Raw genomic sequence first — 20,211 nt, 5'->3', positions numbered from 1 at the left:
ACTGAGTGCATCTCCCATCCTGGGCGGATCTTCCCAACACCCTTTATTTGGTGCTCCCTTTTCTATCTGAACTGCCTTTACCCCTAGAGTGTATGGCTGGCCTCCAAGCCATGGAGTAAACCTGTGGTATTTATCTCGGCTATTCTTGGGTGTTAGTCTCCTATTTTGTTACTTTATGTTCCCCAGATGAATGCAATCTACTCAATTCTTCTTTTGAAAACCACAGCATCCAAAAGGAGAGAGAGAACAAAAGGGAATGCCCTGCCACAGAGGCTGGGTGGGATGGGGGGGATGGGGAGTGGGAGGGATACTGGGATTCGTGGTGGTGGAGAATGGGCACTAGTGGAGGGATGGGTGTTTGATCATTGTATAACTGAAACCCAAGCACAAAAATTGACAAGTCTACAACTGCACCTCATGGTGTTTCACTAATAAAAATTTTAAAAAAAAGATCACTGGTTACCAGAGTTTGGGGGAAGGTCAGGGAGGAAAGAATAGGCAGAGCTTAAGAAGTTTAGGTCTGTAGTTCGTGGATATAGTACATGGTGGATGCATATTGTTATACATTTGTTAAAACTCACAGAACATACAGAACATATGGACTACTCAATAAAAGCATATCAGTATTGGCTTGTTCTTTCTGACAAATTTACCATACTCGTACAAGAAGTAAATAATAGGCAAAACTAAATGTTGAGAGAAGGCCTATGGAAAATTATTGTAATTTCCATGTAACTTAGCTGTATACCTAAAACTTCCCTTTAAATGTTTGTTTTTCACATGAGGCAATGCTCTACATCACTAATCATCAGGGAGATGTGGATCAAAACAGCAATGAGGTATCATCTCACACCACAGAGACTGGCCCACATCCAAAAGAACAAAAGCAACTGTTCTTAGCGTGGATGTGGCGAGAAAGAGACCCTCCTTCACCGCTGGTGGGAATGCTGACTAGTTCAGCAGTCCTTTTGGATGATTCTCAAAAAAATAGAAATTGAGCCCATTCGCCCTCTCCTCTCTGGAAAGAAAGATGGCGGCCGCATGGGAGCCTTGTGGACAGCAGGTTTGAGCCGGGGGTCAGGGACGGCAGGGACTTCATGGGAAGGGGGGCGTTCTGGTCTGTCCTTCACACCCTACCGAGGTTGCCAGCTGCCCCCCACGAGCGGCTCTCCGGCACGGCCACGACTCCAGAGCACAGAAACCAATCTCTTAACTATCTAACTTTCAATAGAAATACTTCCAGGGTTAATAAGTAAAATAGCAGAAATCCAAAACCGCGCGGCCGCAATAGTGCAATAGCGGCCGCACGACATCATTTAATTCTTAAACCCAGCTGTAGAAAGCAAATCATTTCACAACACTTTTTCAGCATATCTGATTTGGGGGGGGGTCCGTAAACTCTACATAATAATGGTGCATCTTCTATCAAAACAACGAATCTAGTCAAAGTAGATAGAGTGTTAACTAGAACTCATCTGCCTCACAGGAACTGGTAGGGGTGGGAGGTGGGGTGCTATTGGGGTTTGCGGTAAAAAATAAGTATTGGTCAAGGGAAATGTGTTTGATATTTACATGACTGAGACCTAAACCTGAAAGCTCTGTAACTTTTCCCACAGTGATTCAATAAATAAATAAATTAAAAATTAAAAAAAAATGAAATAAAATCTTGATGTACTTTGGGAAAAAAATAGAAATTGAATTCCCATTTGACCCAGAAATACCACTTCTGGGAATATATCCCGGAGAGGCAAAAAAGTACAGTCAAAATGACACCTGCACTTGCATGTTCATTGCTGCACTGTTCACAATAGCCAATTTGGAGAATACCCGAGTGCCCGAGAACAGATGATTGGTTAAAGAAACTTTGGTACATCTACACAATGGAATACTATACAGCTGTTAGAAAAGATGAAGCCATGAAATTTACATACAAGTGGTTCTACATGGAAAGTATCATGCTAAGTGAGATGAGCCAGAAAGAGAGGGACAGACATAGAAAGACTGCACTCATTTGGGGAATATTTAGTAATAGAATGGCAGACGAACACCCAAGAATAGTTGAGATAAGTACCAGGAGGTCTCCTCCACGGCTTGGAAGTCGGCAGCAAGGCTCAGATAAAGAAGGGAACACCGAGTAAAGGATGTTTGGAGCATTCGCTCCGGATGTGAGTTGCGTGCTGAAAGTAGATTACAGACCGAGCAGGATAGCCATTCAGTACCTCTATTACAAACCACAACACCCTAAAGGAAAGAGAGAGTATAAGGGAATGCACTGCCACAAAGGTGGGGCAAGGTGGAGAGGGGATGGGGTGCAGGGGTGGGAGGGCTACTGGGATCATTGGTGGTAGAGAATGGGCACTGGTGGAGGGATGGGTTCTCAATCATTGTATAACTGAAACCCAAGCATGAAAGTTTGTAGGTCTACAACTTTACCTCATGGTGTTTCACTAATAAAAAAAAATTTAAATGAAATAAAAATAGAAAAGAAAGTCTGACTTTTTTTTAAGAATTAAAAAAGTTTATGAAGTATGATACAAGTGACAGCATGAAGGAAAGTTTGAAATGATGTACAATGAAAGCAAAGAATTACAAGAGGCTACGCATTATATAGTTCCATTGATATAAAATATGTATCATTTCCTTTTTTAAAAAAATTTGATTTTTTTGTTTTGTATAGTCGGCGGCATTCAGGACTTACTCCTGACCCTGCACCCAAGGAATCACTCCAGAGGGGCTCAGGGGACCATATATGGTCTCAGGTTTCAAACCCAGGTCTGTGGAATGCAACAACCTACTGGCTGCACTATCTCTCTAGCTCCCAAATATATACCACTTTAAAACCTAGAAGTTAAAAAAAAAAGGACGGAGTTAGACAAATTGCATGATTTAAAAAGAGTTCGAGTACTAATAGGAAGAAAGTACAAAACTGTTTCCAAATTAAGTGGCTAGAGAGATTAAGGTGTTTGCCTTGCAGTTGACTCCAGTTTGGACCCCATCATCAGTATGGTCCACAGAGCACTGCGAGGAGAGGTCCCCCAGCCCAGAGTCAGGAATAAGTCTGAAGCACTGCCTGCTATGGCTCAAATAAACACAATCCATCACTTAAAACAAAACAAAATTGTAGTCCTCATCAGAAAATAGTCTGCCTCCCCAATCTGGGGGTGTATCTTGGCCTGAAACGTGTTCTTTCAGCTCTCTACACTTTTCGATAAGCTGTTGTTCTCTATGAGATGTGGTTCTCTCTCTCTCTCTCTCTCTCTCTCTCTCTCTCTCTCTCTCTCTCTCTCTCTCTGTGTCTCGTCATAATCTCTAAATAAAGCCAGTTTATTTTTTAAAAATTAAAAAAATTTTTTTTCTTTTTGGGTCACACCCGGCGATGCACAGGGGTTATTACTCCTGGCTTATGCACTTAGGAATTACTCCTAGCAGTACTTGGGGAACCATATGGGATGCTGGGAATCGAACCTGGGTCAGCTTCGTGGAAGGCAACCCCCCTATTCACTATGTTATTGCTCCAGCCCCTACTTTTTTTTTAAAAAAAAAAAAGAAAATAGTCTGAGGAAGCTTTCTTCATATATTAAATGTTGTATAAAGGAATTTTCGAATACCATAGTATTATTATTCTGACAAGTTACTATGTAATGTATCTTCTTGCATTTATGTCTTTATTTAGTTTTAAAAGCTAAAGTCCAAGAATGCCTTAATCAAATTATAGCTCAAATTGATATCTTATGGGAACTCCAAGGGAGCACAAATGGATGTGTAAATGGGCAGGACAAAAGATGTAGGTCAATCTGCTATTAAAAATAACCTTGCCAGCGTTAATAGGTAGATATTATAAGTAGGTCAAGTTTACTGAGCCATAATATCTATACATCTTAGATAAAACTGTCATAGCCTTTAAAGTCTATTGGACTGTATCAAATTGCTAATTATCAAGTAAGATTCATAGTTTGCAAAAGTGTAAAACAGATCATATATTCAGAAAGTAAAGAGTGCTTACTAAGCAATAAGAAAGATAAATGTCAGAAAAGTCACATTAGTTTGTATTAAAAAGATAATCACCAAATTATGAAAGTTAAAACCATGAAATTATAAAATTATTATCGATATCACAAATAAATGTAAGTAAATACAAAAATTAGTACTGACTTTCTCTATGTCAGACAAAAATTTTAAATGATAATTCTAGATGTTTATGAGAGTAGGAGTAAATGAATATTATTAATGAAATATAAACTGGTAGAACTATTTTTGGAATTTGATTTGGCAAAAGCTATTAACTATTTTTAAATCCTATATTCGTCAATCAAAATCATACTTCTAGTAATCTGTCTAACAAAAATATTTTTGAGGTGTGCAAAGTTGATGATAAGAGTTGACAAGAAGGTTGATGACTTTTATTTCTAATAGGCAAGAGAGTAAACAATGAGAATATCAATGTGAACATTTACCTACTAAAGTATTTATCAAAGAATAAAAGAAATTAAGTAGTTTTTTGGGAAATATTATGTGAAGACTATTGCCAAACAATAAAGGTATAGATTATAGCTTTCAATGTGACCTCAATTATGTTTATGTATATATGCCTTAAGCTAGGTATCTTATATATCACGGTCCTCCCATTATTCATCAATTTGCTCCAGCGGACCCAGTAACATCTCCATCGTGAGACTTGTTGTTACTGTGTTTGGCATATCGAATGCGCCACAGGTAGCTTGCCAGGCTTCGCCGTGTGGGCGAGATACTCTCGGTAGCTTACTGGGCTCTTCGAGAGGGGCAGAGGAATCGAACTCGGGTCGGCCATGTGGGTTGCGTGCAAGGCAAATGCCCTACCCCCTGCGCTATCACTTCAGCCCATCATATATATGCGGATCATAAATAACAACCCAGAAGTATATGCTGCAAATGCTAAATGGGGTTGTTTGTGAGGTAGTGCGATGAGAAATAAAGGAGATCTATACTCATCTTAACTTATGCTGTTTTGTACTGTTTTTATTTGGTGGGGAAAACCTGCCAAGAGGTGCTAAGGGAGAGCAGGGGCAACTCCCTGTGTTGCTCAGCCAACCTTGCTGGAGGTCCAAAGCTCAGGTCAAAGGAAGTAATGCTTTGTGCTGGTGCTAGTGCTTGCAGGGCTGAGAAATACCAGCAACATCCTGAGGGTTCTGGGGTATACTCTGTCTTTCTTTTTTAATGTGGGGTAGAGGTGGGGGCTATACCCAAAAGTGCTCCGGGTTTACTACTGACTCTGCACTCATGAATCACTTCTGGCAACAGTTGGGGGACCACAAATGGTGCTAGAGATCAAACCAGCATTCACCACAGGCAAAGCTAGTGACTTAGCCCCTGAACGATCTCTCTAGCTCATTCTCTTTGATTATCCTTTAACCAAAATAGTAAAAATTAGTGTATTAAATGAGTTACTAAAGAAATGCGCTTATGGCAGGGCTGACAACTCAGAAGACTGGAGTGCATGCCTGGCCATGTGTAGGTCATGAGTTGAATCTGAGATACCACATGCTTCCTGGTGGTATTCAGGTGGTGCCAGGATTATACCCAGTGTACTAGGAAGGGAGTACATGCAGTGCAGGGATTAGAACAATGGCACTGCCCATATAAAGCTGTGTTCTGATCTCTGTGTTATCTCTCTGGCTCCCAAAAATGTTCATTTAAAAAGTGTGCATACATGCCAATAAATAACTAACTTATAAATAACTACTTATAAAATACTCAAATATTGCTTGATATAATGAATGCTGGGCTGGAGCGATAGCAAAGAGGTAGGGCGTTTGCCTTGCACGCCGCCAACATGACCGACCCGAGTTCGATTCCTCCACCCCTCTCGGAGAGCCCGGCAAGCTACGGAGAGTATCTCGCCCGCATGGCAGAGCCTGGCAAGCTACCCATGAGTTATTCGATATGCCAAACACAGTAACAACAAAATATCCAATGGAGATGTTACTGGGCCCGCTTGAACAAATCGATGAACAATGGGAGGACAGTGACAGTGACATATGAATGCTATGTGTTCATTGAATAAAACAAGTTCTAATATTGGGACTTAATGCCAAGAAAATGTCATGGTAATGCAAAGATTTAATTGTGTAAATGTTTAACCCCAAGGCTTTAATATAAAGTTATAAACAGAGTAAATATTAAATACAGGATAATTGAATAAACAAATTAATTAATCCATCTCAATAAGACTTTTATAGTTGTTTAATATTTTGCCTCTCATAAAATGCACCACTTCAAATGAGCAATTCAGTGATCTGTAGTAAATTTTAGACTGGTGTAGTCATCACCACAGCTTTAGAACCATCTCTAGACATGAGAGGGCAAAGACATGGAGACAAAGAGAAGTAAGGTTTATTTGATATCACATGTTTGAACAACATCCTGGGCAGCCAAAGTCAAAGAGAGTGAGAACCAATGGTGTGAGGCTATTCCTAGGAAACGAGATTCAATCTTTCTACTCTTCGATAAGCTGAGCTCTTGGGGATATTCTTCAAAGAGAAGGGTGCGAATGGAAGGGTGCTTGGTCCAATCCCCAGCTTTAATGCTCAGGGGCAGAAGCAAAGGCACCTAAATTCCTTCTCCTAAGATGGGAAGGTAGAAGGGTGGCCTTCTCCTATTTACCATCTTGCTCTTCCTCAGCTTTAGTAAATGAAATCACCCTCTTGGTTAGTGCTGATTCTCTGATAACTTTATACCATATACAAATAGAAAACTTAGTTTTTACCCATTTTTTAAAGGCCAGAGTTGGTTATTTAAGTCTGTATTATTTGGAAACCTATCTCTAAGTAGGGCATAACCCTGATAGAAAATCGCATTTCTATGTATAGAAATTGTCTATGTCGATACAAAACTCATTTGTAATTCTGAATCAGATTCTTGAGATTTAAACCCTTCTCATTGTCTTTTCTGAAATTTTCATGGAAACAACATTGCAGTGAATGAAACAGGACAGCTGGAAAAGGAGTTCCCTCAGGCATTCTAGAAAACTCCTTATTAATTTTTAATATTCTAAGATGTAGAAAGTGGTGCATTATAGTTTTATAAAACCTCTGCCTCCATATTTATATATCTTTCTAATTACTCTACTTTAAGCATTGATTTATTCTTTGAATCACAAGTATCATCATCCAGCTTTCAATCTTTGAGACTCGGTAAAGCTTGGCCTCACAGTTAAAGTCTGGGGAAAAGGACCTTCAGGGCAGGTCTCAGAATCTGCACAGGAGAGGGTATTGCATAAGGGTAAGAATTGCTCTTTCACCCATTAATTTGGTTGACAGTAATGTGGTTCTTCAAGCTGTTTTGCCTTGAAAACTAAGTCCATAATGGGGATGGCCCCAGGCTCCTCACTGAGAACCTCCTGGGAAGAACTTCAGTATTCTTTAATGGTGTCTAATTGAACCAGGCCAAATCATGGGGATTTAATAACCTTTCCCTGTGGTTATAAGTTTAAAAGGGTTTGATACCTACTGTCTTCCTTAGAGATATTGACAGATATTCTCAATACTCAGATTTTATGCTTATTAATGATGCTTTTCGTAAGTTTCGAGGGCTAAAGTGACTTTCACTCCTGTTTTATGATTTTCAGTTTGACTCCCTTTCTGAGTGAGCTGTTGTAAAGATTAATTAGCCAATGTGCATAAAATGCTCTCAAGCTGAAAAGTGGTGCATGAGGGTGTACAGACTCATTAGTTTCTTGGTTATTAAAGTTTTTTAGACCTTTGGCATTCAGATGGTCAAATTAATATTCTTTGTTAGAGTCAGAGGGCTTTAGAAAGAGCAGTCTCTCTCTCTCTCTCTCTCTCTCTCTCTCTCTCTCTCTCATACACACACAGATACACACACACATATGCATCCATTACAATGACACTGAAAAAAAGACCTAAAAGCATTTGTATCTACTTATCTCCTATTTCCATACTTTTTTTAGTTTCTTCTTAAAAAAATTGGGGAGTTGGGTGAGGAGGGCGGGTGGGCAGCACACTCAGCTCTGCTCAGGGCTTACTCTGGGCTCGGCATTCAGGAATTACTCCTGATAATGCTGGGGCACCATACAGGATGACGGGGATTGAACTCAAGTTAGCAGTGCAAGGCAAACACCTAACCCACTGCACTATTTTTTCAGCCCCTTTTTGGTTTTTATTTCTTATTTTCAGAATCACCATTTACATATCGCTGGGAATTTTTCTACCTATCTATATATATAATATACAACATAGTTAATTAGTATTTGTAGTTTTATGGTAAAAGCCACAAAATAAGAAATTTCTAAATATTTATCATACTTGGACAGAGACTAAAAAATGTTTTTAATCATGCATGTACAATTATTATGTCAAAAATTCACAGAAGATAGAAAATTCCCTTTGTAAACAAGACCCTCTTTCAGTTTACAGTGGTTTATGAAGGTACAATGTAGTTTCCATCCATAGTAATCTTTGGTCAATTCAAGAGCCCAGAAAAAAAACAAAGGAATCATAAAAGACATAAAGAGTTCCTTGAAAAAACAAAGGGTACACAAAGAGGGAGGGTTTCAATTCTTAGATTCCAAACTTACCTCAGAATTAGGTTGAAAGCTGACTTTAAAGATGGTCTCTATTTTTATTATCTGTATTTTCATAGGAATCATTTTGGTGGTGTCTGGGGACCATGATAAGAACTTTGTTGACATCAATTACTATTATAATGTTTTTTTACTAAGATACCTATATGTTTATTAAATTCTTCATTTCTCTGGCAAATAGAATGTGACAACTCTACTATTGTTAATCATTTTATCACAAAATATTATCACTAAGAAGGACTACAAAGAATATTAGTTAAATTAATTTTACAGACAAAGATATAGGTTCAGAGAGGTTAAGTAATTTGTCAGTTTTACACAGAATAGTTATATAAAGGAAATTGTCATCAACTTAAAATTTAAATTATTTTAAATTATACAAGTATTTAAATGTTTAAAGATTAATAAATATTTTTATTACAAATGGACTAAAACAAGTCTATGCCATAATAAAAAACACTTCACATGTTCATTTGGTCAGTTTCTGCTTTTGACCTATGAAACATCTGAAACTTGACCCATGAAGGCAAACAAATAGAGGAGAAGGAAGGAAGAAAGGAAGGAAGGGAGAAAGAAAAAAGCAGAAATAAAAGGGAGAGAAGAAAAGGGGAAGTGGAGAAGTAACTTTTATCTCCTCCTGACCTCCACCTTCATCACTCACCCCAGAGGAAAAAACAGAAACAAAAACAAACAGAAAAGGGCTTTCTGTGTGTGTAGGTGATGTTGAAAGTGGTCTCACTCTGACTATAGACAAAGAAATTCTGACCAAATATCTGGCATTTTTTATGTCAACAGCTTCATTCTGGCTTAACAGCAGATCTCCTAAGGCATGAGGGGCAGTAGGAAGGAAGCACAGAAAGAAAGTGACAGAAATCACATCTGATTCTTGAAGACAACATGTAGTAAAGAATGAACATCATTGGTAAAATTAGATGACCTGAGTTGTTGTGTGAGTTTGAGCAATATAATGAGATCCCAATCTCTAAAATATTCATACATTTCTCCACGGGGAGTTGATGTGCCACTCAAATGAATAAATGAAGTTAGAGTATTTCCCATGTAGCAGGCCCTCATTAAATATTAGCTTAGGGCCAGAGAGAGCTCAACTGGCTGGAGCTCAGGTTTTGTATGCCAGAGGCCTGGGTTTGGTCCTGGGAACCCTATGAACACTGCCCTCTGAACACTACCCAATGCAATACAATCACAAAATCAGTACTAACTCCTGAGCACTGCTGGATGTGATCCAAAAAGCAAAAGGGATAGAATAAAATAAATATTAGTTTGTTTTGGTATATGTGCTGCCAAAATAGGGTCAAAATACTAGTTACTTTGACTCAAATTAACTGAAGAAATTTATACTGAAAAAAAACTGTAAAAATCAATTTATTGATTATTCCTCTACTTCATGCCAACCCCACTGCTTTAACTTTGTTTTTCTTGTCTTTAATAAAAAAAAAACTCATAGCATTAGCTTCTACAGTGCTCTCAAACATTCAGGGGTCAGAGGTTTGAGTGGAGCACACCTATGTAAGCAAAGCAAGATTTTAGCAAGTAAGGACTTACAGGGAAGATGAATTGCTTTTTATCTTTTGCCTACTTCAAATTCTCAGCAAAATCATTTCTCTCTCCAAGTGATGCTGGATGTCTTGGGTGGCTCACAGTGTTACTGAGCAGATATGCTCTTGCTCCTCTTTCGGGAACCCCCTGTAAGCCTGGCACTGTGGTCGTCAGGTATAGCTGCAACTCTTCTGTTTTACAGTACTCAGCACCTCTTCACAGGACACGTGTGTGTGTGTGTGTGTGTGTGTGTGTGTGTGTGTGTGTGTGTGCGCGCGCGCGCGCGCGCGCGGAAAGAGATGCTGGGAAACGGGTGAGGGGGTGAGGTCCCCAGACGTCACTTGTCACGGTGTCCTATGTTGTGGAGAGTTTAGGGGCAAAGTTACTTAGGTTGTTACTTTGGATATTCTGTCTCTCTAAAATCAGAGATTCTGGATGTAAATTAGAAGGAGAGTTCCATAAAAAATTATAAACGTTTAGCTAGACTCTGTGATGAGGAGTTTGGCAGGTCAGGCTATCACAGCGGGCTGTTTCTTTTCACAGGAAGAGTGTTTATGTAAAAGCTCTGCAGCTTTTCTTCAGCAGGCTTCAATCAGGCCCTCCCCCAATCTGCTTCCATACCTCCTTATGCTAACAGAACAGTGGCACAACTTGAACTTGAGACCACTTTGCTCACTAGGTCTATCCCAACAGCTGTTCTTCAGTCTGAGAGCTTACAGAGTTCTAGGGTCAGGGAAGACCCTGGTTACAAGTATGCATATTTTTAAAAAATGGTCTTACCTGTTCGGCTTCCAAAGAAATCATGAGAACTTAATTTAAACTCCAGATATATCACAACTCCTCATGTATACTCAGTTGATCAAAGAATGAATGTAAAATTAATTTTGACACAGTTCCAGTGTCATAACCCTCATAATCTGTGACTGGTTTTATGTCTCATGTTCTCACTCCAGGCTGAAAGTTGACAGAGACAATCTAGTAGTTAACTCTGAAAAAAAAAAAAACCCTTGTGAAGTGAATATTTTACTACTCCCCTTCTCCCCCACCCCACCCCCATCCCTCTGGCCAAAAAAACTATACAATCTCTGTGATTGGAAATAAAATAATCAAGCATATGCAGGAAATTGGGGTTTGCTTCAGTGACCTGTTAATGTCTGGAATGCTCTTTTGCCCTAGGTGATGCAGATGTATCTTCCGTTTTGTGGAATCGCCATATCTAATGCTCAGCTCTTTGCTGCCTCAAGGAAAGAATATGAACGAAGCAGGGTGAGTAGAAGGAAACACTGCAACAAACCTCAAAGCTCTGTGTGTCTGTGAGTGCCTATGAGTTATTGTATTATCACCACGCAGCTAGGGAGCTCCAGCGGCTCTCTCTCACCACTCACATTCCGTGGTCTCAGGCCACTTTCCCACCTCGGCCTGCAGCTGCCGCTAACATACACATGAAAGAGGGAACAGGGCCATCAGGGTGGCTGGTGATCAGTTGCCATTTATTCTATTCTCCCCACCTGCCTTTTCCAATCTCACAAAACCCCACATTCCTGTCTCCTCCTGTCCCCCTTGCTCATCAATCCTTGTTCTGACTCTTTGCCTTGGTCTCTCTCTAGTCTCTCACCAACTCCCCTGCATTGTGGTAGCACAATCAATATATGAAATCCCTTCCTGATCAGGCTCAAGGGCAAAATACCATTTAGGGATTTTTCTCCTTTCTTTAGTCCAATAACTTACTTAACATCTTACTTAACATCTTAATTCTACTTCATAATATTTTTTTTCTTTTTTTTTTTACTTCATAATATTTTAGTTATTTTGCGTGGAGCTTGTAGGGTGACTCTTCTGGGGACATCTCGCTATAGATCTCAGACTACAGTGCTCAGGACAGATTAATCTTTCCTAACCCTAGCAGGGTCCTAATTCAGTTGTTACTTTTTGGATCATGACAGAATTTGTCCATGACCATGCTCTTAACTTATAATTAAGTATTATGGTGCTTTGGCCTGGCCCATTTCAATGCCAGGGTAGCTCACAGCTTGTCCTGTGTCCCTCCAGTTCCTCGTCAGGACCCTGCTTTTGGGATGCTAGAAAGTAAGGGCAGCTGAGGCTTAAGTCGAGAAAACATATACCCAGGAGTGAACATTATTCAGAGTCAGTTAACTTCCAAGTTACAAAAGCATAGCATTAACTGTCTTACTGTGTCTATACAAAAAGGACTTTGCTCTGAATTAACTATGCAAAGGACTTAAGGAGAAGAGAAAAACAATATTTACAAGTTAACAGAGTCTGATTAGGAGATAAAGGTGATTTATCAGTTGGGGAAGCAGAGTACAAAGAAAGAGGTTACAAATAAATGCAGAGAAATGGGAGCACTGTGATGGGAGTAATCCAATAACCCTAAACTTCTTTTGGCAAGGAAGAAAGGACAAACCAGTGTTATCCTACAAGTCATTCTGTCTTTTGCTTTGTTTTGTTTTTGTTTTGGGGCCATGCTCTGTGGTACTCAGGGGCTATTCCTGACTCTGCATCAGGAATCTCTTCTGGTTGTGCTTGGGGATCATAGGGGATGCTGGGGATTGAACCCAGGTTGGCCTCATGGAAGGTAAATACCCTACCTGCTCTACTATAACCCTGGCCCTTCATTGTATTTAAAAACAACAGATGATCTTCATGTAGTTCAGGAATCTCTTTTATTTTTATAATCTTTCAGTTTATGGTTGGAGATCTTTTTTAAGTATAAACCCAGAAAGTGTATTAAAAGTCTATTGTAGAGAAGTAGAACCCATTTCTTTTCAAAAGGAAATTAGGTGTGTAACTCTGATACAGGAGATACGTTCTTCCTTCTTGGTAAATATGAATCAATAACCCAATTTATTGATATTTTCCTAACGTAGTTGTTTTAAGAAGCAAGATATGTTGCAAACATGCTTTCAACCCACCTCATACAGTTTGATTTTTGAATTGAAAGGTTTTCTGAAAGGATATTTCCCAAAATATGACAATAATTCAACACCTTTGCCTTGCATGCAGCTAACCTGGATTCAATTCCTGGCTCCACATATTGTCCCTTGAGCCCTTCTAGGAGTGATCCTGAGCAGAGCCAGGAGTAAGCACTGCCACAGCTGGGTGTGGCCCAAAACACAAAAATAAAACTAAACTAAAACAAAATCAAATTAGAAACCCTAAACTAATTTGGTAAATTAAATTGATGAAGAATATCATTTGCTAGGCATTGTGGTCTATGAATGTTTCACAGTGAAAAGATGAACACAACAGGCTTTATAATCTTGTTCTTTGGCACAGTTTATCACACCTTTTCTCTTATTGGAAGCCTGTTTTTATCTTTAGCCCCATGTCTTATCATTCATCTCTTTTCATTTGGTGCTTCAGCAGTACTGCCCTCAAATTCCAGAAAAACAATCTGACTCACTTTCTTAGGCTATAACCCCACCCTCCCACTGTCTTCAATGCCTCCTTTCATTGTCCTCCCACTTCCATCTGCTTTGTTCATCCTTCAGGACCAGGCTCAGCCTTCTAGTTAATCTTCCCCTTTCAGTTGTTTTCTCCTTGATATTCTTTCATTAGTCTATTCTGGGTACTAATATTATATTATAATATTCATTGATAGTTTTTCTCTCCAACTGCTTTTTGAGCACCTTAAGGGATGCTTAGTCTATTATTAATTTTCTTGTATTATTAATAAACTCTTGTTTATTAATAAGCTTAATTCATTTATTCATTCAACAAATATTTAATGTGTGGTAAATATTTCAAAGACTTTGTTCAAAGTCCCTGACTCACAAAATTTACTATTCTAAGAGTTAATAAACAAGTAAGTAAATAAAAAATATATGCTCCTAGTTAGGAATATGTTCTATATCCAAAAATGAAATGAAATAAAGAAATAGATATTGGACACTGAATAAAGTTTAGGAAAATCTTTATTTCAATGAACAGGAAAAAATTCTTTATAAGGAGCCCATGGTCATGCAAAGATCTAGTGACATGAAAGAGCAACACAATACTATGATCTGGATGGAGGACTCAAGTGGAATTATCAAGAGCAAAGTCCCTGGCATTTCTGATTACATGCACCTATGTCAAATCATTATGTGTTTACTTCATTCTAGTAGTTATATGTTGATTACATCTCAACTTTAAATAAAGAAGTAAACATTTTAAATCTGAAGTGGGGGAAGAGAAAACTTGGTCATATGTCTGGAAAGCAAAGAGAAGACAAAGATGGGCGGTGAGCCAGTGGCCAGATATTGGAAAGACCTTTGAGCCTGGCAAGGATTCTGGCTTTTATTCATGTGTGATCGCTGGAAAACCATTTTGAGTTCAATTTGATTTACTCTCAAAGAGATCATTCTGGTTTCCATGGAGACTATAAACTGGCTGGGGAGGAAGGAGAAAAGGCCAAAGCAAGAAGAGGAGTCAGGAAAGAACTGTATTGCGGTTAAAAAGTAGGATAGGTCTGAACCCACAGAGATCCTGAAAGGGCCCTGTAATGTCCCTTCATAGTGACAATCAGCCTGTAGTCCTGAGTCCGGGATACTGCTAGGAGATACTCCCAGCTGTACCCGTAAAGACCATAAATGGTCCCATAGTTAGTTCCAGGCCCCTGCAACTGTGGTCCATAAACAGTCCGTCCAACATAAGGACCCAGTGGGAGACACTATGTTTGTGCCCCGGGAGGTGCTGAGTGGCTCTGCACTCAGCTCTACCCTCACCAGCCACTGTTAGGGAGCAGTCCAGTACACCCATAGATCTAGTAGGAGACCTGCCCACCATTTGTGCTTCCAGAGTGAGGTCTGCAGAACTCAGTGGCTGCTGCAAATACTGAAGCAGATGTGGAGTCCATTTCCAATCTCTCTCAACCATGGTCCATTGCCAAACTTGGCCATTTTGTGTGGGGAGAAGGTGCTCACCACAGACAGTCAGCACCCTCTCAGGGACCCAGGGAGCCATACCCAGCCATGCACCTGGTAATAAACCTCTTGTCTGAGCACCCAAGAATTGACCCTGATTAGCTCTACTGCATAAAACTCTGGAACATATTTGTACACCAGTGGTAATAGGTAAATCATTTTACCTCTGCTATTAAAGTTTAAAAAACTATTTAATAATAAAAGAACTAGGTTCAATATTTCATTAACAGATGTGAAATAAAAAAGTCATAAAGTATGACAATATCAATGGCATAAAATATGGGGAATCAAAATAAGAGTGAGCATTTTTGCATGCAGTTAAAAGTTATTAGCTTAAAATAAACTATCATATCTACAATCTGATTTATGTAAGCCTCATGATTATTCCGGTAAAAATCCCTTATTAGATACACAAAAAATATATTAAGAAATTAAAACATGCCACTACAAAAAAAGAGGAAGGACAATTTAAAAAATCAGAAATTAATTTTAAAAAATGGTCACTGGTAAGTTATTGCCAGTCAATAATAACTTTAAACATAAATGGACAAAATTAACCAAGTAAAAAGTGCAGTAATGAATGAATGATTTAAAAATTAAAAGATCCAATAATAGAGTCTACCTATTAGAGACTCAATTTGGTTTTAAGAGAACACATAGATTGAAAGTGTAGAAAAAGATAGTTCATGGAAATGATAACCAAAATTATAGCAAAAATGATTCTACTTCATTCATACAAAAAGATACACTGAGTCAAAAAATTACTCAATAAATCACTCAGAAAAAAATGTCATAGTAAAGGGACAAATACATCAGGAAGATATTAGAATTACAAATATATGTGTGCCCAACATTGTAACAGATATTTAAAGTAAAAACTAACATATCTGGAGGGAAAAATAGATAGAAAGGGTCTTCAATGTTTCAGTTTCAACATTGACTGGCAAATAATTCATAAGCGAATAGTGGACCTGAAGAATACAGTATACCAAATGACTTTACAGACAGATACAGAACATTCTTCAGTATAAATCCTATGTTGTGACCTAAAGGTTATCTAAAGGTTAAGATATGTAAGCATTAACGTTTTAAAGAAGGTTACAAGTAAATTGTCAGTTATAGAAATCTAAAGTTTAGGGAAAATACTGAGACTAGAAATTTGAGAACTGTCAGTATATAGTTTGTATCTAGAACTAGGGTATTGGTTGATCTGGGGAAAATAGAGAGAGAAACATTTTATATATATTGAAATATACTTATGGAAACATTTCAAGGATGAACCAGGAACAAAATAAAAGCTTACTTGAAGGAAAGGAAACTCAGGTATTTGTTTTTAGGAAGGCAAGTCTAGAAGCAAGGAGTGTTTTACAATGTGAAAAACTTCCAATGTCAGTTGAATTACATATCATCTTAGATTTTCTTCTTCTCTCCTATTCTGGAGCTAGTATGCATTATTATTTGAAAAACTTTCATCACTTGCTAGTAAGCCACAATTCTAAATTAGAAACAATAAAACTACTCTAATGTGATTTATCAGTGCAAGACTCAAGGCACAATTAGTTTTTTCCTGTGAGATAAATGTTCTTGTGTATTGGTCCCAAAGGCCCTATTCATGCAGTCACAACAAATTGGAAAGTTAAATAATTGTTCAGTTAATATGATTCATCTGAACAAATAATCTGGATGATTAAGGAAATAATATTTCCCCTTAATAACAGGGAATTTCGTTGGTAATTACTCAGATTCATTTTATTGTTGCATTCATATGAAATCATGGCACCTTGACCTCTTACGGTGATTTGCTGTCTGAATGCCATAGTGAGGATGCACTTAATTTTTTTTTCACCTCCTGGTGTTTTCCTTTCCTTTGAGATCAGAAAGCAATCCATGACCCACAACCAATTTGCTTACTCATTTTGAAGATAATGGCACCAGGATACTTGCTTCTCTTCTAGATAAGCAGTGAGCTAGACTCGTTTCATGGATCTCTTAACTCATTCATTTGCTTTTCTTCCTGAATAGATTCAAAGAAAAAAGAAATTTTCGCATGTTTTAAATGGTGTTGGGACAAATCAAATTAATTACCAAAGTTGAGAACTAGTCATGTCCCTGGGTAATATCAACATCATCTACCTACCTGAATAGATGTGAATTAACAAGTCTTTGAATCCCTTTGTTAGAGCTCAAATTTGAGATTGCAAGTATTATTATGTTCTAGTGAGTGAAGTGCTCTCTGGTCGATTGACTGACTGTGTAATTTTTCTGATTGCTCTCTGATGGAAATATAATATCTTTCACCTGTACATCATTCACTCTTCTTAAATCTTTGGAAGTATTAACCTCATTAAAAATTCTAAATAAATATCACTATGAAACAAAAATTGCAAGCTAACCTAGATGAATAAAATGAGAGATTTATACAATTTTATTTTAAAACAAATTTATTATTTTTAGCAGAATTTAAGTTTCTTTTTTTTAATTCATTTGCTTTTCATTCTGTACTCTAACAGAGATTTTAATGGTGCTTTCTTTCCTGAGATATATAGTAGTGTTTAAATGTTCTTCAGGACGGATTGAAATGGAGCAATACTTCTTTTTGTGTAGAGGAATTAATGAGGAGTATATAAATATACTTCTTTTTGAAGGCTCTGAAACTTAATTAGTATTCACTACTATAATTCTTTCAGAGTTCTGTGAGAGATGTGTATTGGTGAAAATAAGTCTTAAATTTGACCAAAAAACTTTTTTTCCTTATACTAAAGAATTGCTTAGCAATTTTCTAAAGTAAATGTTTTGCAAAAAATCATATAAATTATATATACATATATAAATGGGCTGATATCTACGAATATTAAAAATGTACTGACAAAAGGGAAAAATCTTAAAGCTAAACACTATATGGGGTTATGTAGCTATAAAAGGTATAAATTGCATACAATGGTGGATTTACATTGGGGTTATGTACGCTGGTACTATTCTCAAGTATATTTTGCAATTTGAGACTTAGAAAATAAAATAATGAAAAGATGTCAAAACAATTATAAATGCTTAAAATGTAGCCATATGCTTATATTTTACTATGATCATGAATAAATGTAATTAAAAACACACACTTTTTAAAAAAATTTTATTAGTGAGATACCATAAGGACAGTTGTAGACTTACAAATTTTTGTGCTTAGTTTTCAATTATACAATTATCAAATACCCATCCCTCCACCAGTGCCCATTTCCCACCACCACTGATCCCAGTATCCCTCCCACCCACCATCCCCCCCTCCCAACCTGCCTCTGTGGCAGGGCATTCCCTTTTGTTCTCTCTCTCCTATTGGGTATTGTGGTTTGCAAAAGAGGCAATAGGTGCCAATCATGTTTGGTCTATAGTCTACTTTCAGCATGCTTCTCCCATCCTGGGAGGATCCTCCCAACACCGTTCACTTGGTGCTCCCTTCTCTATCTGAGCTCCCTTTTCCCCTAGCATGTGTGGCTGGCCTCCAAGCCGTGGAGTAAAATTCCTGGTACTAATCTCGGCCATTCTTGGGTGTTAGTCTCCTATTTTGTTACTTTATGTTCCCCAGATGAATGCACTCTTTCTGTATCCCTTTCTTTCTGAGTCATTTCGCTTAACATGATACTTTCCATGTAGTACCACTTGTATGTAAATTCCATGACTTCATCTTTTCTAACAGCTACATAGTACTCCATTGTGTAGATGTACCAAAGTTTCTTGAACCAGTCATTTGTTCTCGGGCACTCAGGTTTTTTCCAGATTCTGGCTATTGTAAAGAGTGCTGCAATGAACAAACAAGTGCAGATGTCACTTCGACTATTATTTTTTTTGCCTCTCTGGGATATATTCCCAGGAGTGGTATTGCTGGGTCAAATGGGAGATCAAATTCTAATTTTTTGAGAATCGTCCATACTGAAAAACACACACATTTTAATTCAATTCTATATTCACCTAAATCTATCCATTTCACTTTTTTAGGCTTTACTAGAGGTTGTTAATGACCTCTTTGAGGAACAGACTGACCTGGAGAAAATTGTGAAGAAAATAATGCATCGGGCTCAAACTCTGCTGAAATGTGAACGCTGTTCTGTTTTACTCCTAGAGGACATTGAATCACCTGTAAGTCATCTTTTGTTTGTTTGCTTGCTTTTGTTTGGGGGGCCATACCCAGTAATAGCTGGGGGTTAATCCTGGCTCTGTACTCAGGAATCACTCCTGGAGATGTTCAGGGTACTGGGAATCCAGCCTGGGTTGACCATGTGCAAGGCAATTGCCCTACCCAAAGTACTATCTCTCTGTCCTCTGTAAGTCATCTTTTATTTTGCTGTAGTTGAAGACTGCTTTAATTAAATAAACTTTTATTTATATGCAAGTAAGTATCAGAAATTGTGGGATAAACTATTTTTTTCATAACTCTTTAAACCATGAAACCAAAAGTTTCCTATTTCCTTTCACTTCAATTTTTTTGTTAATTTTGCTGTCACAATAGAAAAAGACTCCTTTACTAATGGGAACCTTTGAGAATATTCCAGACTTGTGCATGTATGGATAAAGAATACAAGGGGTAAAGTGGCTTGCCTGATCACTCACAGCTAAATAGAAGCCAAGTTCAGTTGTTGGTCTTCTATCACCCAGGCCCAGGAAGGGCCTCCTAAGCATCTCCACACCTGGATTGCCTCTTTGACTGGTGGCCTGTGTGGCCCCACATAGGTGTCCAGGATAGTCCAAAGGCGCCACAGGTGAAATTTGTGTAAATAAGGGGCCACAGAATGAGACTAACGGACCAACAGGGAGGATGGATCCACTGGAAGGAAATAAGGTTGGGAAAGGACCATGGTTGGGAAAAGGCTGAGAAACAGGAACACTAGTCTAGACTATGTCCTACACTTTACAGTGTGAGGGAGCAATCCAGTGATGGAGCAGTGCTGTCCTGAGCCCAGAGAACCCCCACAGATCGTAGAGTGAAGTGAGCCACCTTAGCACTGGGCAGTCCTCTTCTGTGTCTGGAGGCAGTTTCCAGGTTCTTCTACTGCTGAGCTGAACCAGAGGATACCCACACAGAGCCAGGAGTAACTCCTGGACACTACTATATATTCAGGCTGGAGCGATAGCACAGCGGTAGGGTGTTTGCCTTGCACGCAG

At 38.4% G+C, this 20,211-nt stretch overlaps 1 protein-coding gene across 1 annotated transcript in view; it reads left to right on the top strand.

Annotated features, from left to right (window-relative positions):
* PDE11A (phosphodiesterase 11A) overlaps positions 1-20,211 on the top strand; it is a 461,319-nt gene that overhangs the window by 183,485 nt on the left and 257,623 nt on the right. Inside the window, exons 3-4 of the mRNA XM_056110237.1 lie at positions 11,312-11,401; positions 19,048-19,188. Coding sequence (XP_055966212.1) covers positions 11,312-11,401; positions 19,048-19,188 — 231 coding nt within the window. The remainder of the gene's footprint in view (positions 1-11,311; positions 11,402-19,047; positions 19,189-20,211) is intronic.

Source organism: Sorex fumeus, unplaced genomic scaffold, assembly GCF_029834395.1.
Source record: "Sorex fumeus unplaced genomic scaffold, SorFum_2.1 ptg000009l, whole genome shotgun sequence".
In the NCBI taxonomy this organism is placed as follows: Eukaryota; Metazoa; Chordata; class Mammalia; order Eulipotyphla; family Soricidae; genus Sorex; species Sorex fumeus.
This window is presented reverse-complemented; position numbering and strand designations above follow the sequence as displayed.